Source organism: Maylandia zebra, linkage group LG5 (genome assembly GCF_041146795.1).
Source record: "Maylandia zebra isolate NMK-2024a linkage group LG5, Mzebra_GT3a, whole genome shotgun sequence".
Lineage (NCBI taxonomy): Eukaryota > Metazoa > Chordata > Actinopteri > Cichliformes > Cichlidae > Maylandia > Maylandia zebra.
The window spans coordinates 17,636,793-17,664,440 of record NC_135171.1 but is presented as its reverse complement, the minus strand read 5'-3'; the positions used below and the strand labels follow the sequence as shown (position 1 = coordinate 17,664,440).

The window sequence follows — 27,648 nt, the reverse complement described above, 5'->3', positions numbered from 1 at the left end:
GTTACTAATCTTCCAGAGTGATGCCTTTGTCAATCTGATTATCAGGATTAATGTTTAAGTGTGTGAGACTGATATATGGTGACCGATTGCAGCATGGTACAGCTTTACACTGTGATTTTTAAGCCATGTCTTCACATCTGACCTTCCTCTGTTCTGTTTCTTTTAGGTGTTTTCTTTTAGAGCCACAGCCAGTTTAAACTTTTCACCGATATATATGTTTTTTGGGGTTTTTTCTTATTATTCACTCTGATAATGTGGCTTACCGCTAATCCAAGAATCTCTCTGAAACAAGAGTTTAAATCATCCGATTGTGGCTGTAATATTTGTTTTTAGGTTAAGCTGTGGCTCCTTTTCTCAGAAATGGCATTAGTGAAAATCATTTCTGAGTAACCGCCTGACTTTGTGTTCTCTCTACAGGGCTGGAATTGATGATGTGGAGACAGATGTGGTAGAAATTGAAGCGAAGCTCGATAAGGTATGAATCCTTCTAACATGTGGACTGTGCTTCTCATTAAAAGATAAAGTCAGCTGATCCATAAGGGAAAAAAATCACGTGTCCATTTCTTTCAGTGGTTAGAACACTTTAAACAGGGCATTAGTGGAATTCATTGGCTTTGTTTGAATGCTAAACGCCACCAGATGGGGAGGTTTTCTATGAGTAGTACTTTAGAGTCTACGCTGTAATCAGTTTTCTGTATCGCTGTCTTTCTCGCTCTGCATGTCTGCAGTTCACACACTTGTTATTTAAATGTCAGAGCTATTTAAATAATGAAAACACTGCAGACAGTTAATTAAATGCAGTGGGTTCATGCACCGAACAAGAGGCTGCCCGTTTACAGGGAGAAAAGACTGATTAATGCCAGCGAGGTTGCAAGTAGTAGAAAAGGCTCACATAGTGCAGTTTATTACATTAGTGTGCGCTGAATTTCCATTTTTTTTTATACAACAATTTATGAGACATGAATTAAAGCACTTTACTTTATTCCATCTCATTTGTTGCTTATGCCTGACAACAAGAAGGTCCTGGGTTTGAATCCTCCCGCTGGCTGGGGCCTTTCTGTTTGGATTTTGCATGTTGTCTCCATGTCTGCCTGGGTACTCGCCGGGTACTCTGACTTCTCCCCACATACCAAAGATGTGCTTGGATTAAGTTAACTGGAGATTCTAAATTAGCTGTAGGTGTGAATGTGAGCGTGTCACAGGGTGCCCACAAAGATGGGCTCCAGTCCCCCTGTGACTATGAATTGGTCAAGCAGAAGAAAATGGATGGATGGATCACTCTGCCCTGAAGTGCAATTTGCCTGAACACAGGAGGTGTTAATTTTAAAGCTGCCGTAGAGACCAAAACTAGGAGGTATATTTATTTTATACATATATTACAGTTCATACTCATGCAGCATTTCATAGTACTATCAGTCAGGTAGCTATATTTGTTTGCCAGAATGAGCCCAGCAAACATACACTATTTGGACAAAAGTACTGCACCTCTTAATCTCTGAATTCAGATGTTTTCGGTTCTATTGCCGCATGTGTCTAAAATCAATCAGCTAGCCAATGAAAGAATGGGACGTTCACTGTATTTGAGTGTGGTACTGTAATAGGAGGCAACTACTGGAACAAGTCAAGTATTTTCCCTCCTTGATATTCCACAATCAGCTGTAAGTGGTATTACTTGCAAAGTTGATCTCTTTAGGGATGACAGACACTCAAAAAAGTGGCAGAACACATCAACTTACAGGGTAGGGCCACCGAGTGTGAGGCATAAAAGTTGCCAGCTCTCTTTTGACTCAAGATCTGCAGAGTTCAAACCTCCTCTGGCATCAACATCAGCACAAACACCGATGTTAATACCAAACATGTATCAGCTCCTGTATGTGGCCCAGTACTTTTCTCCACATAGTATATAACAGAATAATTTAGAAAAAGAAGCTTAAGGTAACTCCATAAGTGTAGGCATTCGCATCAGCATCACTGTGATCAGGCTCTGTTCTCTATGGTATTAGTGAGAGGTTAAAGGTTTAAAGGCAAATGGAACGACTGGAATAAATTTTATAGCTGTATCAAACCTAATTAGCTACAGAGATAACTCTGGATGGACCGGATGACTGTCTTGAGGAAGTGAGCTGAAAGGCTTCTTCAGATAAACTAATAGACGTGGAAGTCAAAGAGAATTTAGAGTGGGAGATTGTGTTACTGCAGCTTCTTTCTTCTTCTCTCTGAAGGTGAATCTGAGACAGTTCTTCAAACATCAAACAGCCTGCAGACATAATGAAATGTGGATTAACAAACCTCAGTGTGAACACCTAAGTTTGTTTAAATAATAAAGTTATTATTTAGATGGTTTTGACTTACTTAATATTAAAGTTCATCATTAAGGAGTAATGTGAATAGAGCCCCTTGCTCTCTACACATATAAACATTCCTGCCACCAACTGATAATGCAGGACCTTATGAACTCTGAACTCCAGTTCAGCCTCACTGAAAACTGAAAAGCGTCAGAGGAGATATATTTCCACCAGGGAGGTTTGTTCTGTTCAGCAGGAGTCCTCCACCTGCCCTGAAGCTATCTGTGGTGACAGCAAAGGCTTTCAGGCAAGGACATGGACATGACTGATGAAAGCTGAATCTCTCTGACAAGTGTGAAAACATTTAGTGCTGTCCGTCGGCTAACTGGAATACTGAAATGTTGCTGTTATTGAGAGAACACTAACAGTACTCAGAAACATTTCTAATTAGTTAAAATATTAAAATTCACATTCTTCACCTCATTGCTCAGCAATTCTGCAGTTACGCTGCAAATACAGTATACTGTTATTGTTTCGGTCAATTAACACAGCAAGGTCTGTCGTGTGGCATCAGATGTGGCATTTTGGCTCCAACTCATTTATTATATCCAGACACACAGCTTGTCCCTCTAATGGCCATCCTCAGACCCCTGGGGGGTTCAGGCCTGCACTCAATGAGATCACATTCCCTACATCAACCAATTTGTTGACATATATGTTGTCAGACCAGCCTGGGAGGAGCAGCAGCATCGTGCTTCTTTGGAGTTTCTACAGATTCCTAAAAATGCTGTTAAAATTTGGACTGCATTATGCATCTTAGAAAACATACTGTGTGAACATGAGTGTGAACATTTGGCAACTGATGCTTTTGATCCCAGCAGCCTGTTTTAGCAGCGTTCATGCGGCTGCAGCCCTTACTGTCAGCCACCCAGTAAACCACAGTCACATACAGACAACCTTGGGAACGCTTGCACCAAATGTGATAATTAAAGGTTTACTACACTCTCTCTTAAGCAACCCCCAACCCCACCCCTTTCCAGCAGACACAAACACACACATGTTGTGTTTCGGCATAAGTGCATTGGTAATGACAGTGTAACTTTCTGCACCTTATCATATTACTTGCAAAACGGGAAAGCAGTCACAGTGAAAGTCATGATGTGGCATTCTACTGTCTGCGCTTGTTAATTTACATTTTGTTTAGAATTTCAGTTTACCCTGACATGACTTTGGCTGCATACTATATTATACAATATACTATATTATTTAATTCTCAATGTTGTGTATTGACTCCCAAAGCTTTTTAATACCTAAAGTCTGCTTATCAAGGTTGTATCAACGCTAGTGCCTTGGCTCTGAGGTTAGTCACATTTCTATGAAATTTGGTACTTGAATACATTTGTCTTTGGAGATTCCCCTTCTAGCGCCAACTTAAACTTTAGTAAAAACATCCGTAAAAACATTAACGAGCAGTAAGTTTGCTAATTGCATCTGTCTTTATATTGCTTGCATTAAGCTTTTTTTTTGCAACAATGTATATTTCAGATATTTCACAGGAAAATGTTTATTTCTTATTTTTTTCAGCAGTAGATTTAAATTGTTTCCAATTCTGTCATAATGCTTAGCAAAAAGGTGATCCAGCCATAAATAAACATTAACAATTTTTTTCCTTGAGGCACCTCAGAATGCCATGATGACCTCTTCATGCTGTGTAGTGCCATCAAGTGTGTTTTGCAAGAGCTTGCACTCTACTTTTGGAAAATATTGCAGTCACGCAACCTTGCATGTGTCAGTAGAGTTGCACAACACAGAGCTAATTAGCAAGTGTTTGAAATTTCCTCTATTTATTATGTACCAAGTTGTGAGTAAGTTGGTGTGTGGGATTTGGGACGCCGCTTTAATCATAGTTATGCAATACAGTCAGTGGCCTTTGATCATCTTCTTCATTTCCATCTTTTCATTTGCTCATTTAGTTACTTTCTTAATAAATACATGCTTCTCAGTTGGATTCCTGACACAGCAGCTTCAGTAAGGCCTGCGCTGGCCTCCAAAATTAATATTATTCCAAATTTGAGCATCCTCTTGCATTCAGCATGTGAGCAAAAGATTCTTATAGGCTTTGTTTGATTTACGTCATCATTTTGACTATTAATATCCTCACATCTCATTGTATAAAAAGTCTTTAAATAGAAAGTGTTCTTGTTTTGGGGGCATTAAAGTGATGTTTTTACACCTCCCATTAGTTGGTGAAGCTATGCAGCGGGATGATCGAGGCCGGCAGGGCCTATGTCAGCGCTAACAAGCTCTTTGTTAACGGCATCAGAGACCTGTCCCAGCAGTGCAAGAAAGAGGAGATGATATCGGTGAGTAGAAGCAAGGATATCTTCAACACGGAGTTCAGATTCACTGAGTAATATTTGAGTGCCAGCTTCTTAGCAACTGACTTCTCCTCTGTCTTTGACTTGGACATTCCTGCATGCATTCCTCCAGTTGTTGTGTGCATGGAAGAGGTGACCTGATTTGAACAGGAGACGTTTACACTAAAACTTTACATGCCTGCAAGCATATAGACCTGAAACTGACTTTATAGTTTTTTAGGAAGGCATTTGGTCTCTGTTTCCTGTGTAATGTGTACTCATGTATAGATAAGTTGTTATGTGAGAAAGATTTTGACGTTCATATGGAAATCCATGCTTACACTGTGCACTCTACATCACAGGAATGCCTTGAAAAGTGTGGCGAAAGCCTCCAAGAAATGGTCAATTACCACACGGTAAGACACAGCTGCACACACACGCGCACAGACATACTGTATGTTGTAGCCACAGGTGAGAGGTTGAGGTACAGCCCAGGTCTTCTGACATATTAACATCTTTCAGGCATGCACAACTCTTACACACACACAACACTTCAACTGTGAAATCACTCAATGACTTTGAATCTGTCCACACTGGCCAGTGATTCAAACCACATGCTGGACCAGATGTGTATTGCAGGTTAATGCATAAACACACACATGCACACTCACAGGCTCACAGGTTTTCCCCACATGACTCCAGAGTGATTTCTCCTCATGACTAAGTGTGATCTCGAAATTTCTCACTCTATGAAAGGTTTCTCACACTGCTGAGATGATGATGCAGGTTTAAAAAGCCCAAGGCAGAAAGAGATATTACAGCACTTTAAAGTAATCAGCAGTAATCATTAGGACATGACAATATAAGACAGTGTGTAATATTCTGAGATGCTCACTCAAGTCCATGTTTATGCATTATGCACGCATGCATGACAAAATTAGGAACAAAGGAGAGTATTGACAATGAAGGGAAGTGGGGGAAGAAAATAAACACAGAATAAAAAAGGAAGTGACAAAGAGACACAAATGTAACAGATCTGAAGCTTTCTGTTTTTTATTCCACAGAGTGTGAGTTATCTCTTAGATAAATCTTCTTCAGTTGCATGGTTCTGTTATGATCTCCAACTTCACCTTTTTAAAGTCAAATCAAATCTCTGCTTATTACATAGGATCCATTAGCCACATCAGACCAATAATTTCCTCTTTTTTTTATAGACGCGGTGTACTCTTTTCCTTTCTATCCATTACAAGTTATGTAATGTCTGCAGTCCTTGCTTATATTACATAGAGCACCAATTTTATGAACGCTGTTTCTTTTCCACTGCCCTTTCACACCATCTCAATGCATCCTCTGTGACGCCTTTTTTCTTGCTTTCCCTTCATTCACCCTTCTAAAGAGTGTTTGTTTGGCAGATTTTGTGAATAAACAAGGGAAGGAAAAAATAAAGGATACATTTCTTTGCTAACTTACACTTCCCTGCATCTTATCTACTAACATAGTCCCACGGTTTGCTGTGCCGTCACCCTCATGGAGAAGCTTCAGTTCCCTGAAATATGAGAAGAGGACCAACAGCCATCTCTCTTACACATCCATCATGATGAGGATGATGTGAGGAAGAGATATGAGAAAGAGAATCAAGGAGATGTGTTAGCCTAATAAAAAGCAGCCTTAGTGTCTTTACTTAACCAATCAGTGCCTGTTCCTAAGGCTTTTCAGCTGTCGAGCATAAACAAGGGCATTCAAAAGAAAAACGGATCTCTCAGTAAATTATATAAGCAAATGTGTTTACATTCAAACATGGATCAGTCTCAGCAACAGATTAGGAAGCTTAAAAAAGTGAAACTGAGCAGATTTCTTTTTTTTTTTAATATTGTCATTTGAGTACCTGTTGACAGCATTGTGCGATTTTCTATACTGTGATATATTTCTGTTGATGATCACTGTTCTTATTTGGCCACAAGCAAAAAAGAGCTTTGGCTTTCCATCCCAGGTACAAGAGGGATGGCTGATGGGGCACGGAGACACAGAGGATCTCTGAATTTCAAGAGAATTGCATGAGGAAATTGAGTGCTGACATCATGTAGGTTGGGCTGGGTCGAGCCCAAGGCATTATAATCAAGTGCAGGCCTGAGTGGAACATTTGGATTAGTTTCTATCAGATGTACAGAAATTGTTTTGGGTTTCATTTCTTACACCCCGTTTTGGAGACTGTCACTATTTTGCTCAACACAATTCAGCGTTGTGCCAGTGCAGTCTGATGAAACATCATTTATTAAAAATGTTCTCAGGTAGTTTTCCATTTTCAGCATTTTAATGATGAATGCATGGTAGTACCTCCAAACAATCCCTGGTTCTGTCAAGGGCAGGAGACACAAATCCCCTTTGGGATTGCTTCAGAAAGGGCATTCGGCGTACATCCGGCCAAATCAAACATGCGCCCCCGCAGTGATGACCTCTTGTTAATAAGGGAGCAGGTGAAAGTAGCTTTCTTAAGCATGAATCCATGGTGTGAAAGGATTATACTTCATTTTATTGGGATTATGGGTTATTTCCTCACAATTTCTTAATGATTTATTTTAAATTGTTTATTAGTCACAGAGGGGAACTAGAGGATAATAGATTAATTTCAGTTTAGATTTCAGTTTAGTTAGTTGAGCTGAGTTTAAGGTAAATATTCTCAAAATATCTCGTCATTCTTAGAACAAACGTAATACTTTTATACATTATCTGCTGACTAAAATAATGTAGTCATTTAATTGTGGCTATTTATTGTTGCACTAATTAAACATTGATTGAAGTGTTTCCAGTGAAAGGAGACATGGGAGGAGTTGCAAAGTCTTTCCTCCTTATTTTAAGAATCCATTGCACAATACTTAAAAGACAGGCTCTGCAGGAAGTTCACACATGCTTATGAAGGAATAAATCATTCTATTGCTTGACGTTGTCCACTTCAAATTTCCACACTGAGCGTGCTCTACATTTGCAGAATGACAAGCCACCTCAAGCAAAAAATCGGAGTCTCATCCGCTGTGTGTTATCAGGCCCTGCAGAGATATCATGTGGTTGGAGGCTTACATGTACACTAAGCCCATAATCCTCAATGTGTATGCTTGCAAACTAGGGATTGCTATAGAAAGTTTAATCCATAGGATACCAAAAGTGATTGTTGTGTACACTGTCCGCATGCGCGTGATTATAAAGCAATTACTGTAAGTCTCTGCGTCTGCGTGAGCTTGTGTGCACGTGTGTTGCACAAAGATAAATCAACAAGGCACACGGTTTCCTTAATATAGTCTAGGATAATATCAACAGCAGTGGCTGGAATATAAAAATGGAAACAAACTCACTTCCTATAGTGGAGAGAAGAGTTGGTTAAAATGCATGAGAAGTGGAGGAAAGAGAGCATGAGACAGTCAGGAAATGGAATCCCATACTTAACAGGAAGTAAAATGTGGGCTCAAATATTGCTAAAAATCTACTGAGGCGGTAGCTGAGTGTGTTCACGTGTGTGCTCGCTTTTCTCATTTCCTTCAGCTCCTCTCTGCTTGTGGCTGAAGCCGTTAAAGTAATCACATGAAAGGGATCATAATGCCATCTTGTGCCCAGATCGGAGAACTACAGATTTTCAGCTGTATTCATTGCTTGCTCTTTAACTGCTGTGCACTGTATCTCACATGATATCTCTTCCTTCCATCTGCTCGCAGATTTTGTTTGACCAGGCTCAGAGGTCCATCAAACAGCAGCTTCACACCTTCATTAAAGAGTGAGTATCACATCACATTTGAGTAGATTTAAGCACTTAAGAGAGGTGAGGACAAGTGAACAAGATGTTAAACCACTAGCTATATGAAGACTAGATGTCTGTTTTTATAAGTAACTTCATGTTTTAAGATTTCTATCTAGTCCCTTAATTGTTGTGTTAAGTGTGCATTTTTGTACTCGCATGCAGAAATCTCCCAATAATAACAGAAATTAAGAATTTCGATCTCACCGTTTCTGATTTGGCCAAAAATCTGTGAATTCTTACCTTTGTGCTTCATGGTGCTTGTACCAGGGATATACGGAAGTTCAAGGATACCAAGAAGCAGTTTGATCGAGTGCGTGAGGACATGGAGCTGGCGCAGGTGAAGAACGCGCAGGCACCCAGGAACAAGGTGCATGAGGCGGAGGAGGCGACGCAGGCTCTCATCCTCAGCCGCAAAGCTTTTCGGCACCTGGCCCTGGACTATGTGCTACAGGTGAGGCACACAGAACATAGACTCTACTTGTTATTACTAGTGTTTTCCAATAGGTGGCACTGTGAGTCAACTTCTGTTGAACCCATGCACAGACTCTTGATCTGCTCTCAGATCTCTCCTGTACGTCTAAAATGTAGAATTTTCTTTTTCTCTTCGTTTCTGGCAGATTAATGTGCTTCAAGCCAAGAAGAAGTTTGAAATCCTGGATGCAGTGAGTGACTCGGATCCATCTGTATCGTCACATAATTATACATATACAACATATATGTATACCTGTGCAGTGTGTTTTAACTTTGTCATTTGACTTCCTTTGTCTGCTACAGATGCTGTCATTCATGCGAGCCCAGTATACTTTGTTCCAACAAGGCTTTAACATCTTGGATGAGATTGACCCCTATATGAAAAAACTGGCTGCACAGGTAAACAAAACAAGCAAACCCAAAACATAATAACGAAACCATACCATGTGATTTCTAGTTTCATTGTCCTTTAATTTTACAAACATATTTTATTTTTCACTCACTGCTCCTGCTGCATATGTGATCTTGTCTTCTATGCAGCTAGATCAGCTGGTCATTGACTCGGCTGTGGAGAAGAGGGAGCTGGAGCACAAACACGCCCTCATCCAGCAGAGAGTGAGACACCATCACAGCTCTTATCTTTGAGCCCACATTGCCATAACAGTTCATCCCTGTGTCGTTTTCTTCCAAGGAAAACTAGGGCAACCTTACCGTCCACTTCTTATGCTTACTTTTCCCTGGACCAGCATCATTATGATGAAATAGGAGCAACACCAGCACAGGGATGTTAGATACACCGACTCAGGGACAAGCAGCCATCCACCGAGACCGCTTGAGGGTGATGAGACAAGAAACAAACTACTGGAGAGAGATCATTCGTAATGATGCTAATAGATCAGAATACAAAATAAACAGAATGCGTGGAGACTCTACATCATCTGTATTTTCATAAATACTAAAGCTTAGCCTTTTCACGACTATTTCCAGCTTCTCTTTTTGCAGCCACTGCACAGGTCTGTGCAGATTCTCCTGTAGGAGCATAGGAGGACTTGCACTGATAGTGAAATCTGAAGTGCTCATCAGATATTGTCTATGCTGACCAGAATGTTAGATATGTTTCCTTAAAGGTTGCTGAAAGGAATTTCTTTTTGTCATTTAGCATGACAGTCACCACCTAATTCAGTAGAAGTTCAATAAAAGAAAAGTGGTATGTAACTGGCAGCATTAAAATAACAAAGCGAAACAGATCTTACAGAGACCACAGATGCCTTCATGAGGAAAACAAAGCCTTGAACTATTTATGTTTGTTTAGTAAATGCCACTGTCCTGTTTACTGACACTGATAGACGGCATTCTGCGTTTTGCGTTCAGGATTACAGTAAGAACAAGTCCCCTAAACATGCACGGCTCACTCCGCTGGAAGAAAAGCAACTCTTTAACCATCCCCACCCCCGCAGTAGCCACACACATGCACAGATGCATAAAAAAAATCATCCATCTGTTGCCAGAAGAAATGCCAAAAGCATGCCTGTTTTTCTGCCAGAGGCCCTTCCCTCCGGTCAATTTAGTTGCCCAGGGAAGGCATCCTGCCAGACTCGACGAACAGCTTTGTGCATGGATTAATGACCTTTCAGCAACTCGTCCTTTTTAATCCATAAAACGTGCATTGAATTGTGCCACTGGGCTTCATTTCTGATGGTTTTAGAAAAATAACGCTTCACGTGTAACATGCTGTAGTAGATCAAGAACAGCTGTTTTATGTGTATTTCTCAGGAGCTCTCTGATGTCGCCCGCTTGTGACACTCATCAGTTGCACATATTTATTCTTATTTAGTTTGTTCTGGTGAAATTAACGCAGTCATGTTCCTCCTCTAATGCATTTCTTCCCCCTCTCTCACTCTCTCTCTTCGCTGTGTCCTTGCTTGGCCTCTTCCTCACAGACTCTGATGCAGGTGAGTTTGTTTTTTGTTTTTTTTCTCTCGTCTGTACCTTAACCTTGGCTTACTGGTTAAAATGAACCACATATATGTTAATTTTTTTTTTGATTTGGGTTTTAAAAGAAAAAAATGTGTGGAACATTGCAGTAATGGACGGTTCAAGAAACACAGACCTGCTTTGCAATTGTTAGCCCGTATTTTGACCGGGCCTGTTTGGCTCTAGGTGTCAGGTTTCTTGTGTCGACTGGTATAGGTTTTCAGCTGATCCTTGAAGTTTGTACTCTAGCTCTCAAGGGCACATTGTCTGGAAATTAAAAATAAAATGAAAGTAATCTCACTTTCCTGAAAACCTGTAAATTTTCCTGCCCCAGAAGATCTTTGTCTACCAGTCATTGTGTATGTGTAGCAGTGGTAGTAGTTGTTTCACCAGCTCGACTGATGCATAAATCAGTGTGCCTTTTTGTAAGCATAAAGCGAGACTGTGTTTGCGTGGGAGAGACGTTAACGTCAGTATTTGTCTGAAGGCGCTGACGCGTGTCACACCGATGTGCCCTTCTTGAAATTTCTAGCACAGACTTCCTCTTAAACAGTTTTTATAAGAGTGTAAGACTCTAAAATAAGTCACCAAAACAACACAGATTATTATATTCAATTGTTAAATAAATCATTACAGTCTGTGTGTAAAAATATCAAAGCGAAGTGGTGATGATCTGATGATCAAACATCTGTCTATCACCAACACAGTGCCAGCACTGTTTTTTGGAGCCAGCTCTGCCTTTTTGGTGTCTTTGCAGAACCAATCCTCATTCTGACAGGTCAGAAAACCTAAAGTTACAACTGCCAGCTTACAGCCAAAGTCAACAGATGGCATTAAGATGCACAGCCGGGTCTTGAATGTGAAGGCAAGCAATGGAAAAAGATGAAGAGAGAAAAAAAGTGAAAGATCCAGACAACAGGGCGAGACAGATGACGGAGGCCGTCTCTCTCAAAGAGGGAAAAACTCAAAGCTCTTTCAAATCAGATGTCTGGTCTTTCTCAGGAAGTGCTTTTATCAAGAAAAAAACCTGTAGTTACACGAAGACAGAAAAAGCATCACTGCATCAAGAATTTAAAGAGAAAACACTGCCACGAGCCATTTCAATTTATTTTTCCCCACTGAACACTGACGTCTGTTGTTTCTGATATTCCTTCCATATGCAAATGTAGTAGTGTGGGAAGGGGCGCTATGAGACGGCAGAAGCTGTGAATTATAGATGCAATGCATTCTTTATTAACAGTAACTTCAGCACTCAGGGTAAAAATAAGACCGATTCATGGAAGTAGTTAAGCCTGCCTGCTTTATTTGCAGAGAAGTTAATAAGGGATGAGCACAGATAAATATATTAGTGTGGGGTTATGTGAAAGGGGCATTGTTGGCATTAGGATGAAGCAGAAACAGTAATCAGGTGATGAGTGAGAGACCATTTTAGCCATTGCATACTTACACAGTGGGTTCTTCTTCATTACCTCGCGCTTCCTTTGATTGCCCCGGCGGCTCCCTCCCCATCTCAGCCCGTCCTCCTGCACAGATCACACGCTCCCTCGTGCCTTTCTTTCACAGCAGCTCTTTTTTGTGTGTGTGCAGAACATCATTGTGGCTCCCTGGGGAACCAGGGCCTCAACTCTCTCCTCCTCCATTGTCACCACTTTTAACTGTACAACATTTTTAAATCAAGCAAACGCAAAAACACCAGAAAAAAACTAGGGTGTTTACTAAACATTTCCTTAACCGCCTTTATCAATAAATTGCCCAAACTATATCCATTTGTAACACATGTTTGCTTGCAGCGTATTAGGATGAGGTATTTTTTCGTAATAATTTTCTGCTGACTGGTGACAACTGCCGAGGTGTCCCTGTGGTTGATGGTCCCAAACAGGCTCACGACCTTCCTGACAGAAAAGGCAGTTAAAAAAAACATTTCTTCAGACTTCGTTTATCTAGTGACTGCTCAGGCTGGGCACCTGTAAAAGCAGTACTTTTCTGTAGGAGCTGCGTTACACAGGTGTTGTTTCAGCTCAGTGTGCGTTGCGTGTCTGTGGTGTGATGTGTTATTACTTAACATGAAGACAATTGCCTGGAATGTTATTCACTATATGCAAATTATCACATGCAGTTTACCTCCAAATGTATGGAAATGTTTCAACATGTCTTACACAGCCTTACTGGTATGTTGCCAAAATTGCATGTTCAGGGTCTCTTTTGTTATGCAGCCTCCTGTTCCTTTAAGCTACTTGTGCACTGCATTCTTGAACAGTCCTGGCTAATTGAAGGTTGTAAGACAGGAGGGGGCATAAATATTTGTATAAAGCTACGCATTATTCTGTGTGTTAGAATTAAGGGCTTCCTTTTGACTCGTAACACTTGTGACTTGTGACAGCTGCAGTGCTTCCAAACAAAAGGTGCTTTTAGGGGGGAAAAGAGCTGTGTTGTTATTGTTATTGCACATCTTCAGTTTGTATAGCGACTGCTCAGGCTTGGCACCTTTAAAAAAAAAAGTAAAAACTTCTTTGTAGGAATTGTTGTTAGACAGGTGCCGTTCCACTTCAGTGGGTGCCTTATTAAAGGGCTTTACCTGGAATTCACTATATGCAAATACTTGTATTTGTAATATACATATACATATGGAACTGGTTCAACATGTCTCATACAGCCTCACTGCTATGTTTTGGGCCCACTGTTTGACTCAGTGCCATTATGCAGCTCGATGCGTCTTTGGGCTACTTGTGCGCTACATTCTTGCATTACCCATTATCCTCAGCACATTTCCTGTTGTTTTATGATTTAAAACTAAATGCAAAAGCTGATGAATGAGCTCTTTTTAGTCTTCAAAGAGACACGTGGAGTAACATACAAAGTCTGACCAGCACAGGCCCATGGGCTCAGTGTCCTCCTAAGTCATGCTGGGTGCCGCAATTGCTGCAGAATCACTAAACTACTGTGAATGTAATAATAAAACTGAGCTTGCACTGCAATAACTTATCAGTGATTCAATTCAGATTATACTGTAAGGTAAAAACCCTAAAATATTAGAAAGAACAATCACACATTCCCCATGAGCAAGTACTTGGCGACCTTGGGAAGGAAAAGCTCCCTTTTAGCAGGAAGAAACCACTGATGGAACCACAGGAGCAGGGACTGGTTGGGTGTGAGAGGAAAGAGAAGAGCACAGAGGGAGGCAGCACAAAAGGCAAACTACTGGAGAGTCAGAGTTTAAGAATTGCTAATGATTAAATGCTGTAGTTAAAAGACAGAGTGACCAAGTGCATCATAGGAAGCCCCCAGCAGCAGAAGCTTATGTGTGTTTAAGTTTTTCATTACTAAATTGTATCAATTAGTGTAACTTATAATTGAAGCGTATCAGTAGAATTCAGCTGCGGGGTTCACAGTGACTTAATAGGGCAGTTTGGCTCAGTGGCGCTATGCAGCCTCCAGCGCCTTTGGGCTAGTCGCTGCATTCTTGCGCGGTCCCGGCTGATTTAAGGTGGGAAGAGGGTGCTCCGGGCTGGTGTTTGGGGAGCAATAATGTCAGCTTGATTAAGCAGGAAAAAGTTTTAGAGCTGCAGACAGATGGAAAACTAACTCCCACAGAAGACGCTGAAAGGGCAGCCTTAAATCGCGGGTGGGGCGGGGATGAGGTATGGCTACGTTTAGGGCCTCACATGCAGCAGGAAAATGAAACGTTTGATCTTCAGCAGGCGCTGCAGGGGTCATCCCCGCGGGGCGCGAGGACACGGTGACAGCTGTATGCTAATGTGCGCCCGCGCCGGGTCCACGCGGCCGGAGGAGCGGCACGAGCCTGTCGCTGTTCCTCTTTGACAGTGTGTGTCTGGACTCGCATGAGGAGCACATTTGTCTCCTTTATCATCATTTATTTATGAATTTAAGCTTTTATTTTCCTGTCGACATCGTAATGCTGCTGGATGTCAATGTGATAAAGATGAAGATACTTGGCATGCTGAGCTACACGCTGGTGAGCTTTTATTTATTTATTTAACCTGAAGTTTTGATGAGAGCTTCTGTTCGACTCTTGTACGCTGTTCCTTTTTCCATTGGTGAACAGACAACAGGTTTAAAAGTTTAAAATGCAACAATTAGCTGCATGAGGGAAAACTGGAGTTAAGGGAAATGCCAACACGGGTGTTCCTCCAAATGTTCTTCTGTCTTTTATTCTGTAAAGTTGGTGCAAAAACGCCCAGTTGGAGAGCCTACAACTAGCCTGCTGCTCTCCAGCAAATGTTGCGCATAAGTGGCTCTTGAATCACTTGGAAACACCTCCAGGTGTTTGGCCGGTGGAGAACCAAGCTGTTGTACCACATCACATCATGTTTTTGCTTTCTAGGGCCTGCATGTTTTGGAAGAATTGTTGCTGAAGAATTTTGTGTTATTATAGTACCTCCGTGTCACATGGCAGTTCACCTACTTATCTTATGTCTGAATCCGTTCGTTTCAGTGAATGGGAGGTGACTTTGTGGCAAGGAATCAGTGAAAAGGCTTTTATGCTTTTAACAAAGCTAAAGGAAAGTGGAAAATTACAGGGTTTCCCTGAGTAGAAAGTATGTGTGCCTACTAGTCTGCCATATGTTTAGTACTCCCTCAGATCAAAGTGTCACCTAAGATAAGCAAACCTGAGCCTCGGCTCTCATTTCACAATCTGTGTGCTTTTGTTCTTCACTTTGCTGAACAGGTGGCATCTGACTTTAGAGACCCTTCTTGGCTAATCTTAGATATACAAATAGGTACAAAAGGTTTAGCTGAATGGTCGAGAAATTCTGACACAATCTTTAAATGTAAACTAATCGTGTTGTAGAGAGGACACTGATTATTGAGGAGGCACGGCTATTGTATGAGCCCGCGATAAGGTTACGCAGACATTTGTTGTGGACTTTACGCTCATTGTTTCACACAAATAATTACTTCATATGTTCGCTTCACAGGATTTTTCCTATGATGACCCTAAGCTGGAATTCAATGTGGATGCACCCAATGGTGTGGTTATGGAGGGCTACCTCTTTAAGAGGGCCAGCAATGCATTCAAGACCTGGAATAGGTAAAATGGAAAGTTACGATATATAACAAAATAGAATCGAGGTTAGCTTACAAATCAGCCATAACCTGTTCATATGGAAAATACACTAATGTGACAAGATGGGGGTAAAAAGCTCATCTTTCTAACTTTATTGCCTGTGAGCTCTCAGATTTCTATGTAGAATAACTGAAGAAGGAATGTGCTTTGTTGAGCTCTACTAAGTTAGTCGATTTCATTCCATTGGTTCAGTACTGAAAGTAGACTTCAGCATTTGAGTCAGCCTATCTCTGTCACTCTAACAATCTGATTTCATACCTTCAACCCCCTCCAGGCGGTGGTTTTCTATACAAAACAGCCAGCTGGTCTACCAAAAGAAACTCAAGGTACACTCTAATTTTGTAAATGTAAATCTACCGTTTTGGGGTCCTTATGCTAGGATTTTGTCACCACTCTAGCTAACCTACACAGTTTAGAGTTCTGAATTCTATTTGCCACCATTTGTATAATAGCAGGTCAACCAGTGTCTTGTCTTTCCTGTCGATCCTGTCACTAAGCTTTGTTTTTCTGGCACTCCCCTTTTTCAATGGCAGGATTCTTTGACAGTGGTTGTTGAGGATTTGAGGTTGTGCTCAGTCAAACCATGTGAAGATAATGAGAGGCGGTTCTGCTTTGAGGTGGTTTCACCCACTAAGTAAGTGTGTGTATTTCACTCCAGAATAAGCTCAACTTTATTTTTTTTCAGATTGCAACAGACTTAAGCTAAAATATTAAACAGATAAAGATGTTTATAACTAGTTTCTATAAACCTTTAGGAGCTGCATGCTGCAGGCTGAGTCTGAGAAGCTGAGGCAGGCATGGATCCAGGCTGTCCAGGCAAGCATCGCTTCTGCTTACAAGGACATCACCGACAACTATTACATCGAGGTGAAAACAAACACATAACCCAATACAATAACACTTACACAATCCTGTAATGCAAGCCTTTATTTTTCCTTAGATTTGATCAAGTCTCCATCGCTAACTTGTAACTCCATCTTCACAGCGATTGGACCGGACTGCCTCACCCTCCACCAGCAGCATTGACTCTGCCAGTGAACCCAGAGAGAGAGGAGAGAGGGCTGATAAGGGAGTTCGGGGAGGAGGAGAAAGCCTCCTCCAGCGGGTGCAGAGCCTGCCAGGCAATGAGCTGTGCAGTGACTGTGGCCAAACGGCTCCCTGCTGGGCTTCTATCAACCTGGGAGTGCTGCTCTGCATTGAGTGCTCAGGGATCCACAGGTGACTGTACACTAAGGGCTGCAGTTATTGTGCAACAATCACACAGACCCTGTGGACTGTAAATCTTTTAAAGACACCAAAATACATGATGTAGGAGGCAGTCAAAATTAACAAGAAGTGAGCCATTTATTTTGGCTGACTTCCAACAGGTGAAGCCACAAAGGGGAGCTCACGCAAGCAAACAAACTGAATACACAGACAGCATGACAAAGAACATAGATGAGACTAAGGCTATAAGTAAACAGAAATTCAAACATATAATGAAGGTCTAAAAAGAAATTAGGAGCTCAGAAGTATACTAACACAATCTAAATGATTGACCCCATCCTCATTCCCCTGCTAGGTTGCACTCACACAGCCCTCAATAACCTTATACAGAGCATTACATTCATAACTTTTTTCTAGTTTGTGACTACATTGTAGAAGTGGTGACACACGTCTGCTCACATATTTATTTGATTACTTAACTTGTTATTGAGGAAGCGTTGGAGAACGGTTTTGAGCATGGGTGACAATCATACCACATGCATACGTGGTCAAATCAAACTGAATGCCTGCAGTAAACAAACTGGACTTTAAACCTGCTTTGTCAGTTTGTTTTCTCTGGTGAGTTTTTCTTGATTGCCCAACCTTAAAATGAAACTGTCCTAGTTTAGTAAGGCTATTTACAAAAAAAAGATGTTCCTTTCCAGAGAAGAGAACAACACGTCACATGTGACTGACATTTGCCCTGCTTCTGCTTGTTTTTAACACATGCCTGTTTAATCTTCTGCATTCAAGCATCCCGTTACAGTCACGTCCACACAAGTGTATCAGTTCTTTTTTGATATGTCAAACTTTCCATCATGTATAGTGGGGCAAAAAAGTATTTAGTCAGCCACCAATTGTGCAAGTTCCCCCACCTAAAATGATGACAGAGGTCAGTAATTTGCACCAGAGGTACACTTCAACTGTGAGAGACAGAATGTGAAAAAAAAATCCATGAATCCACATGGTAGGATTTGTAAAGAATTTATTCGTAAATCAGGGTGGAAAATAAGTATTTGGTCAATAACAAAAATACAACTCAGTACTTTGTAACATAACCTTTGTTGGCAATAACAGAGGTCAAACGTTTACTATAGGTCTTTACCAGGTTTGCACACACAGTAGCTGGTATTTTGGCCCATTCCTCCATGCAGATCTTCTCGAGAGCAGTGATGTTTTGGGGCTGTCGCCGAGCAACACGGACTTTCAACTCCCGCCACAGATTTTCTATGGGGTTGAGGTCTGGAGACTGGCTAGGCCACTCCAGGACTTTCAAATGCTTCTTACGGAGCCACTCCTTTGTTGCCCGGGCGGTGTGTTTTGGATCATTGTCATGTTGGAAGACCCAGCCTCGTTTCATCTTCAAAGTTCTCACTGATGGAAGGAGGTTTTGGCTCAAAATCTCACGATACATGGCCCCATTCATTCTGTCCTTAACACGGATCAGTCGTCCTGTCCCCTTGGCAGAAAAACAGCCCCATAGCATGATGTTTCTACCCCCATGCTTCACAGTAGGTATGGTGTTCTTGGGATGCAACTCAGTATTCTTCTTCCTCCAAACACGACGAGTTGAGTTTATACCAAAAAGTTCTACTTTGGTTTCATCTGACCACATGACATTCTCCCAATCCTCTGCTGTATCATCCATGTGCTCTCTGGCAAACTTCAGACGGGCCTGGACATGCACTGGCTTCAGCAGCGGAACACGTCTGGCACTGCGGGATTTGATTCCCTGCCGTTGTAGTGTGTTACTGATGGTGACCTTTGTTACTTTGGTCCCAGCTCTCTGCAGGTCATTCACCAGGCCCCCCCGTGTGGTTCTGGGATCTTTGCTCACCGTTCTCATGATCATTTTGACCCCACGGGATGAGATCTTGCGTGGAGCCCCAGATCGAGGGAGATTATCAGTGGTCTTGTATGTCTTCCATTTTCTGATGATTGCTCCCACAGTTGATTTTTTCACACCAAGCTGCTTGCCTATTGTAGATTCACTCTTCCCAGTCTGGTGCAGGTCTACAATACTTTTCCTGGTGTCCTTCGAAAGCTCTTTGGTCTTGGCCATGGCGGAGTTTGGAGTCTGACTGTTTGAGGCTGTGGACAGGTGTCTTTTATACAGATGATGAGTTCAAACAGGTGCCATTCATACAGGTAACGAGTGGGGGACAGAAAAGCTTCTTACAGAAGACGTTACAGGTCTGTGAGAGTCAGAGATTTTCCTTGTTTGAGGTGACCAAATACTTATTTTCCACCCTGATTTACGAATAAATTCTTTACAAATCCTACCATGTGGATTCATGGATTTTTATTTCACATTCTGTCTCTCACAGTTGAAGTGTACCTCTGGTGCAAATTACTGACCTCTGTCATCATTTTAAGTGGGGGAACTTGCACAATCGGTGGCTGACTAAATACTTTTTTGCCCCACTGTAGCCTTATCAGTCAAAACTGTATCCATAAAAAGGCTGGCTGCACTAGAATTAAAATTAAATAAATGTATATCAAAGTCAAGTCAAAAGTCAAAGTCAACTTTATTGTCAATTCTGCCACATGTACAGGACATACAGAGAATAGAAACTTCGTTACTCTCAATCCCTAGATAAAATAGAAAATGAACATTTAAATATAAGAGTGATTAAAAATGCAAGTAAAATATTTTAAAGTAAAAAAAATTAAATAATATAATACAATTTTACATATAACAAGAAAGCTATACAATATAAGGGTAAATGACATTGAGTGCAAACCAGGCAGAGTAGTGCAAATAGGCAAATAGTGCAAATGGAGATTTGGTAATGTACGGTATGAGATAGTGTAACACAAAGTCTTATGAGGTAATGGCAGTCCAATGCTCCACAAAGTGACTGGTAACTGGTGCAGGCCAGTGAGTGAGTCAGAGAATGTGTGTGTGTGAGTGTGTGTGACAGAGTTCAGTGAGACCGTGGTGGAGAAGAGGGGAGAGGGGGCAGAATCGGGAGGGAGTTAAGCTTCCTGACAGCCTGATGGATGAAGCTGTCCTTCAGCCTGCTGGTCCTGGCCTGGAGACTCCGCAGTCTCCTCCCCGACGGCAGCAGCTTGAAGAAGCTTTGCATTGGGTGCGTGGGATCAGCCGCTATGCAAAGGGTTTTTTTAGTGAGACGGGTGCTGTAAATGTCCTGGAGGGAGGGGAGAGAGACACCAATGATCCTCTCTGCAGCTCTCACTATGCGTTGGAGGGTTCTATGACAGGACGCATTGCAGGCTCCAAACCACACAGTGATGCAGCTCGACAGGATGCTCTCGATGGTGCCTCTGTAGAAAGTGTACATGATGGGGGCTGCTCTTCTTAGTTTGCGGAGAAAGAAGAGACGCTGCTGTGATTTCTTGGCCAGTGCTGTGGTGTTGTACGTCCAGGAGAGATCCTCTGTGATGTGCACACCCAAGAACTTGGTGCTGCTCACTCTCTCCACAGACGCTCCGTCAATGGTCAGAGGAGCATGTTGGGTGTGCATTCTCCTGAAGTCCACAACAATCTCCTTTGTCTTCTCCACATTCAGAGAGAGATTGTTGTCAGCACACCACGTGGCCAGGCGTCTCACCTCACTTCTGTAGTCGGTCTCATCCCTGTTGCTAATGAGACCCACCACCGTTGTGTCGTCCGCAAACTTGATGAAGAGGTTGGAGCTGTATGATGGAGTGCAGTCATGGGTCAGCAGAGTGAAGAGGAATATGTAATACTAATAAGAAAAAAAGCACAAATCTATGGTTTTTCATACTGGATTTGTCGCGTTTGTGTATATTTTAAGTAATAAGACAATACTGTTTTTACTCCAGGGTCTTATGAGCATAGCTTCAGACATCTGCCGCCCCAAGCAGTTTAAATAAAAGTAGCAAAAGTAAGATTGTGCTAAGTTCTTCCAGTTGGATAAAAACTCTTTTTAAAGTCTCTTTTTCTTGTTTCTTTCAGGAGTTTAGGGGTCCATTTCTCTAAAGTGCGTTCACTGACGTTAGACTCGTGGGAGCCAGAATTACTTAAGGTGTGCCTTCTTAACGCTTTGCCTACATCTCATCTTCCCTCTGCCATGCTTTTTCCTCCCAGCAGAGTTACACGTCTTATTCCTTTAGTTCATTGCTAATGCAATTTTAATTAGCCCTTTTAAAAAAATGTTCACTTTCCGTGTTGTCTCTCTCATGTTTGTTCTCTCATCTTATATTTAGCTGATGTGTGAATTGGGGAATACTGTGATCAACCAGATTTATGAGGGATCCTGTGAAGAACTCGGAGCAAAAAAACCAGGCCCCTCCAGTTCAAGGTCAGTTTCTATCCAGCAGAGTAATTTTTCCAAGACTCTAAAGATACCTTTTACCTTCTTTCTTATGATCATTTACCTCCAGACAGGAGAAAGAGGCCTGGATCAAATCTAAATACGTGGAGAAACGCTTCCTGAAGAAGATGAGTGGCAGCGAAGCGCTCGTGCAAGGTGAAAGGAAGTCCCGCCCTTGGACAGTGAAGAAATGCCAGCGACACAACAGCTCTGTTCGGGCACCCAACAAGGCTCGTAGGAAATATCACCGATATGAACCTGGCAGCGCCTCGCCGGCAAACCTCTCAGCAGGTCAGTGTGGGGACTTGTGATGTGGTGATAAAACCAAACACACTGTGAAGCCCAGACTGAGCTCTTGTTCTGATCTTTTATTCTCCTGCAGCAGCTGCAGCAAAGTTTCGCCGGGACTCGCTGTTCTGTCCAGATGAGTTGGACTCATTATTTTCCTACTTTGACACTGGCTCTGGTCCTCGCAGTAAGTCCACTACACAATGTGTTGATACAGTGCATTGTTATTGTAGACTTTAGAGAAGATTTTAGGTAAAGGCTCCACAGTGAAACAAAATAACTCAGAAACTGAAGTTCTTATAGCAGTTTTCCACATATTTGTGATTTCCTGAGCAATCCAACCGATAACGTGTCTTTATGTAATGCAGTTTGTGCCAAGTAATGATTAACGTGTCCGTGGCTTGGCAATGCTTGGCCCTGCAGGTCTCAGTAGCGACAGCGGCCTGGGAGGAAGTACTGACGGGAGCACAGACGTCCTGGCCTTTGGCTCAGTGGTGGACAGTGTAACAGAGGAAGGTACGTGTGCTTGTGGGCTCTGTGCCACCAGTGTAAGTAGCTACAATTTAAATTAAATCGTGTTACATGTACTTATATTGTCGCTCATTCTCATGTTAAATTATTCACACACAGAAGAGGAGTCAGAGGAGTCCTCCAGTGGTGAGGTGGAAATTGAACAGGAAGTATCCTCAGACCCTGAAGACCCAAGAGAACTCCACCCTGGCGCGCTCCTATACCGATCCTCCCGACTCCACAACTTGCCGCTCATGGCGGAGGCTTTGGCACACGGTGCTGACGTACACGCCGCTTGCGAGGAAGAGGAGGGGAAAACGCCACTCATTCAGGCTGTGATAGGGGTGAGACGCTCTGTAATAAACATGTGTGGGTGTTTTGGTTTGGATAAAGTGATGTGGATGTAAATGAATAATTTCATTTATTAAATTAAGTTTATCTGTTTAATTGTTAAGTGACTTCAGACCAGTGCCCTTGATGTCAAATGTCATGAAGGTGCTGGAGAAACTGGTTCTTGCCGACTTTGCTTGCAGGTGACACATGCTCTCCACCCTTTTAAGCCAGTTTCTGTTGAGGGTGGATATCTACATGCTGCTGCATGTCTCTCCCACCTGGATAGTATGGATGGTACTATTGGCATTATGAGAGAATTGTGGGGTTTGGGGGATTTGTTTTTTTTCCCTCCACATCTTTAATACCATCCAACCACTTCTAAGTGAGAAGCTGCTCAGAATGGGTGTCACCACTTCTACTGTTCTGTCAGAGTGGCTTCAGTTTGCACAGCTGGTGTGGTGGTTTGTAATACTCAGGCATCACAGGGGACAGTCCTGTCTCCATTCCTGTTTACTTTGTTCACCGCAGGTTTCTAGTACAACAGTGAAACATGCCACATGCAGAAGCTTTCTGACACTGCAGTAGTTGGAAATCACCTCCTCCTTCTCAATGTTAGCAAGACAAAAGAAATGGTGTTTGACTTCCGGAGGGAAAAAAAATTGTAATTAGGCCCATTAACATCATGGGTGGAGAGTTAATTCACATCATTGGCCAGAATCTGGAGGGCATTTGAGTCATCAGCTCTCCTCCACACTACAGAGGCAGCACAGCTCCTTCTCCCTCAGACTTATTCAACCCCTTCATATGCGCCTTTTCAGGCAATCATTCCTACCGTTCTCAGTGAAACTGTACAATAACTCTTCTTGACAGGTGAACATGTTTGTCAGGCACAAGATACTGCACACATATTTCTGCATTATACCTTCTTGAAGGTGTTTCTTGAGTTTAAAATATCCATATTATTTATTAATGCAATTTATACTGCTCCATTACACTCTTTAAAAAAAAAAAAAAAAAACCTTCTTTAAATTAACCTCATTTTTATTTCACTTTTTTATTTGTGTTGTTTTTTTGTTTTTTTTTTATCACTGTTGGGTGTGTATATAGTGCAAACTTTCTATCTCACAATATAAGACCCTCACTATGCGGCAGTGGCACTTTTACTATGTTGTGGGGGCAGGGATAGCTCAGTAGGTAAAGTGGGCACCCCATGATCGGAAGGTCGGCGGTTCGAATCCACTTAACGGCTACCCTGAGGTACCCCTGAGCAAGGTACCGTCCCTACACACTGCTCCCCGGGCGCCTGCTTAGTGGGCTGCCCACTGCTTCACTGAGTGAATGGGTCAAATGCAGAGAAAAACAAGTAATTTCCCCATGGGGATCAATAAAGTATCCATTATTATTATTATTATTATTATTGTGTATTTATTATAGATTGTGCTTTTATTGTAATTTTTTATCCTGCTGCTGTAACACAATAATTTCTCTGTTGGGATAAAGAAAATCTTTTTTATCTGGACTGTCTACATTAAAAAAACATCTGCAGTCATAAACGATTAAAAACAAGAAAGACTCTCCACGTAAATGCATCGTCTGCCATTATGAACACTGTAGACTTGAAATTCTCCATCTGTCTCTTTGTTAGGGCTCCTTGATAGCTTGTGAGTTCTTGCTACAGAATGGGGCCGATGTGAACCAGAGGGACATGAGAGGCAGAGGCCCACTGCACCATGCAACCGACCTGGGGCACACTGGGTAAGAGAGACATGGAAGTAATAAGCTGTGTCTGATAATCATTGTGTTCTAGCCTGTGTATAATGTCATGAAATGTGGAAATTATTAGGTAAAAGCTACTTTCAGCTGCTCCCTTCCCACAAAGTGGTTACCACAGCAGGTGGCTCCCTGTGTTTGAGTTTTGCGCCAGACGTAGTCCCAAAGGGGATTTATGTCTCCAGCTAGAATTGAACCACCTTTTCTCTTGCCAGGCGAATGTGTAAACCATTGTTGGTACACCTAATATTAATGTACCAACAGCAGTGAATAACTTTTGTTTTGAATGTTAAGGAATGCATGAAGTAATCTTTCCCTATAACAAAACTGCCTAACCAGTTTTGATAATCATATTATTCTTTGACACTCTATGTTGTTTTAACCAGGAAAAACTACAGGAAGTGTCACTGTTAAAAAAAAAAAAACGCACACAAAAGTCTTCCTCTGGTATGCAGTATAATCCCACGTGATACTTGCCATCACGAGTAACTCATTGCTTTAAAGTATTTGAAGTATTCACATTTGAAACTGCTTAAACTGGACCTATACGTTCAGACTAAAGTATGGAGCACAGAGATAAACTAAAAGGCATCAGTGAATACCACATCAGTAAGTCATCATGTGTGCATTCCACAAAATCTGCCATGTCACTATTGCTATTGTGGACCATATTTTATTTTTTGACTCTGCTAGGGTGGCATTAAAAACAATCCTTCTTTATTGTACTGCCTGAAACAAGCTGTTATAGCTTCTCTTCTTTTAAGCCAAGCTTCTTGTCATTGGTTACCCTTAATAAACAGATGTTTTGAACAGCAAATAGGTGGAGATATTCCTAACATGATGTGCTTGACATGATCATAATGGGGATATCCACTTTATGATACCATTCAGAGCCTTTGGTGATGTCTTATATAAGAATCAGACAGGAAACGAGGGAATGGGGCGCAGCAAATGCCCACAAGTGAGACTGGGACCCAGGCTGCTACACTTTAGCCTTATAGCATGTGGTCAACCAGTGAGCAAAACTGGGACCCTGTAGGGTAAAGAAATTTTTTTTGTCTTCCCATCTTTGTTTGTACAGCCAGGTGTGTCTGTTCCTGAAAAGAGGAGCATCACAAACAGAGGTGGATGAACAGGGCCATGATCCTTTAAGCATCGCTGTCCAGGCTGCCAATGCAGACATCGTCACCCTGTAAGACACTCTGTGTAATAGTAGCTGATCTGGAAGAACATGTATTACTTCATGGTTTTGCTGAACAAGCAACTAACCTGGCAAAACTTTAACAATTTAAATGCAGTCAGCTGAATTTTTTCTCTCTGTGGACCATATGTTTGTCTTTTGTGGTATTGATCCATGCTTTAATCCATGTGACTAAAAGAATTACTTGCACCAGATTGTTATTCCACTTGTAAGCACTGCGGATAAACAGTTAAAAAATAGTTTAAATCTTTATAATGTTATTATGAAAGCTTGTGTATCCATCATTGGTGGCAAAGTCATAACAGTTCTTTTCTTACCTTCCTCCCTCCTCTCACCCTTACCTTATTTTCTCACCTTCTATCATCTCCCTTTGTCCTGCCTCGCTCCTTCCCACTCCTGTCCTCCAGGTTGCGTCTAGCTCGGATGAATGAAGAGATGCGAGAGGCAGAGGCGGCTCCGCTGGGTCAACCAGGTCAATACCCCACAAGCAGTCCCACTGAGCAGCAGTATAGGAAGTGCATCCAGGAATTCATCTGTCTCAACATAGACGAATGCTAGTGGTCACTTCTGTACCGTGGAGCAAAGCCTGTGCTCTATTTATAAATCTTCCTCCTGACTGAGAAAATAACATATTCATGTAAAAGCTGCCCCTACACCCTGATCACAAGTCTGTTACTTCCCCTAGATCTAAGCCTGCAGGCAACTTCTGATAAGCTGGGTGTCTGAATACAGAGTGACTATTGGTTGCTTCGAGTCATAGGGAGCATCCCCGTGATGGACCTTTCTAACTCTACTGACTATCCAGTCACCTTCACCATCTTCCTGCTTCGCCACTATGTTTCTGCTTACCATTACTTGGCACTACCAATCCTAGCTACACAACACAGCCAGTAAAATGACATCAGCTTTCTTGGTGTTTCGCTAACAGGGTTATGCTCTAACTTCATTACATGGTGTGACCTCCTGTATGAGGGTGTGGGTGTTTTTATTTTTGTTGCCTAACAGCTCTTACCTCAGAAGAATCTCGCTGCATTAATCCTGTACACTTTATATCTATCCAGACCATCTGTGTGACATCCAATGTACCCATCTCTCCTTCATCAGAGATGTAAATATGCATATTTAGAAGTTTAGAAACTGTGTACTGTGGCATGAGGTAAAACAATATGGTATTTGTTCCAGTAACTTAAAAGAAAAAGAGTAACTGACAAGCTGCAGTAGAGGTGGGCAGGATAGTTTTACTGTGTATAAAAAGGGGGGTCGGGAAGGAAGAAGTGAAACTGTGACAAAAATGTTGAAGGGCTTGTGGGGAAGAGACCCTCGCCTGCTTTGTAAGATACTTTGTGTCGTCATGAGTGAGTGAGTGAACAGGAGAGTGCATGTGTTAAAGAATACTGAGAGACAGTTAAATAATATGTAAAGGAAAAAAAAGACTCTGCACTTTTCCCATATACAGAATTATCATTTAGCTTTTACATTGTTCTTGTCTAGTCAAGTTGTTGTCGATTTATTGTCTATTTTAATGATGTCTTTTTTATTTATCTTTCCAGAGGACCAGTGCAATGCATTATTGAATGCAGTTTTATATCAGCATTTCTGTTAATGATTGTCATTTCAATCTAAAATCCTTATTCAGAATTTATGATGGAGGTCTTTAGATATATTTTACATTAACAGCAGTCAGAAAACTTTCAAATGGCCTTAGATTACAGAGTACTTTTGTCTTGGCAGTAAAACGTGCCACTTCTCATTAGGTTATGCAAACACATCAATGGAACTTCTGATTTGAGCAATAACTGCCAATAGTTCAGAGCAGTGAGAACATGCAGAAATGTAAAATTGCATCATGTTATTCACTTCCATTTATAGAACATGAAACTAAAAAGCTCTTCAGCTTCCTGGCAATGGTAATATTACAGGAAAGTATTCGTGTTATGTTGAAATTATGGAGTATATTTAATCTTTTAAAAACTCGTGTCGTGACAGGACTAGCATATCTACGTCAATGCTAAGAATATCCTCTGTATGCTTTGCTAGATT

The 27,648-nt window shown here is 41.7% G+C and overlaps 1 protein-coding gene across 3 annotated transcripts in view; it reads left to right on the top strand.

Moving 5' to 3' along the window:
• The window catches only part of LOC101487998 (arf-GAP with coiled-coil, ANK repeat and PH domain-containing protein 3), a 58,788-nt gene that overhangs the window by 27,297 nt on the left and 3,843 nt on the right, over positions 1 to 27,648 (top strand). Inside the window, exons 2-24 of one of the 3 annotated variants that reach the window (XM_076883898.1) lie at positions 418 to 475; positions 4,529 to 4,648; positions 5,005 to 5,058; positions 8,347 to 8,405; positions 8,697 to 8,880; positions 9,047 to 9,091; positions 9,204 to 9,299; positions 9,441 to 9,515; positions 10,841 to 10,852; positions 15,812 to 15,924; positions 16,235 to 16,286; positions 16,494 to 16,594; positions 16,716 to 16,827; positions 16,946 to 17,178; positions 21,149 to 21,218; positions 21,400 to 21,494; positions 21,577 to 21,797; positions 21,892 to 21,982; positions 22,210 to 22,310; positions 22,425 to 22,648; positions 24,283 to 24,392; positions 25,489 to 25,599; positions 26,016 to 26,080. In XM_076883898.1, the coding sequence (XP_076740013.1) occupies positions 418 to 475; positions 4,529 to 4,648; positions 5,005 to 5,058; positions 8,347 to 8,405; positions 8,697 to 8,880; positions 9,047 to 9,091; positions 9,204 to 9,299; positions 9,441 to 9,515; positions 10,841 to 10,852; positions 15,812 to 15,924; positions 16,235 to 16,286; positions 16,494 to 16,594; positions 16,716 to 16,827; positions 16,946 to 17,178; positions 21,149 to 21,218; positions 21,400 to 21,494; positions 21,577 to 21,797; positions 21,892 to 21,982; positions 22,210 to 22,310; positions 22,425 to 22,648; positions 24,283 to 24,392; positions 25,489 to 25,599; positions 26,016 to 26,080 (2,402 nt within the window). Of the gene's footprint in view, positions 1 to 417; positions 476 to 4,528; positions 4,649 to 5,004; positions 5,059 to 8,346; positions 8,406 to 8,696; positions 8,881 to 9,046; positions 9,092 to 9,203; positions 9,300 to 9,440; positions 9,516 to 10,840; positions 10,853 to 15,811; positions 15,925 to 16,234; positions 16,287 to 16,493; positions 16,595 to 16,715; positions 16,828 to 16,945; positions 17,179 to 21,148; positions 21,219 to 21,399; positions 21,495 to 21,576; positions 21,798 to 21,888; positions 21,983 to 22,209; positions 22,311 to 22,424; positions 22,649 to 24,282; positions 24,393 to 25,488; positions 25,600 to 26,015; positions 26,081 to 27,648 lie in introns of all 3 variants that reach the window. The other 2 variants (XM_004545131.2, XM_076883897.1) reach the window with 2 other exon arrangements.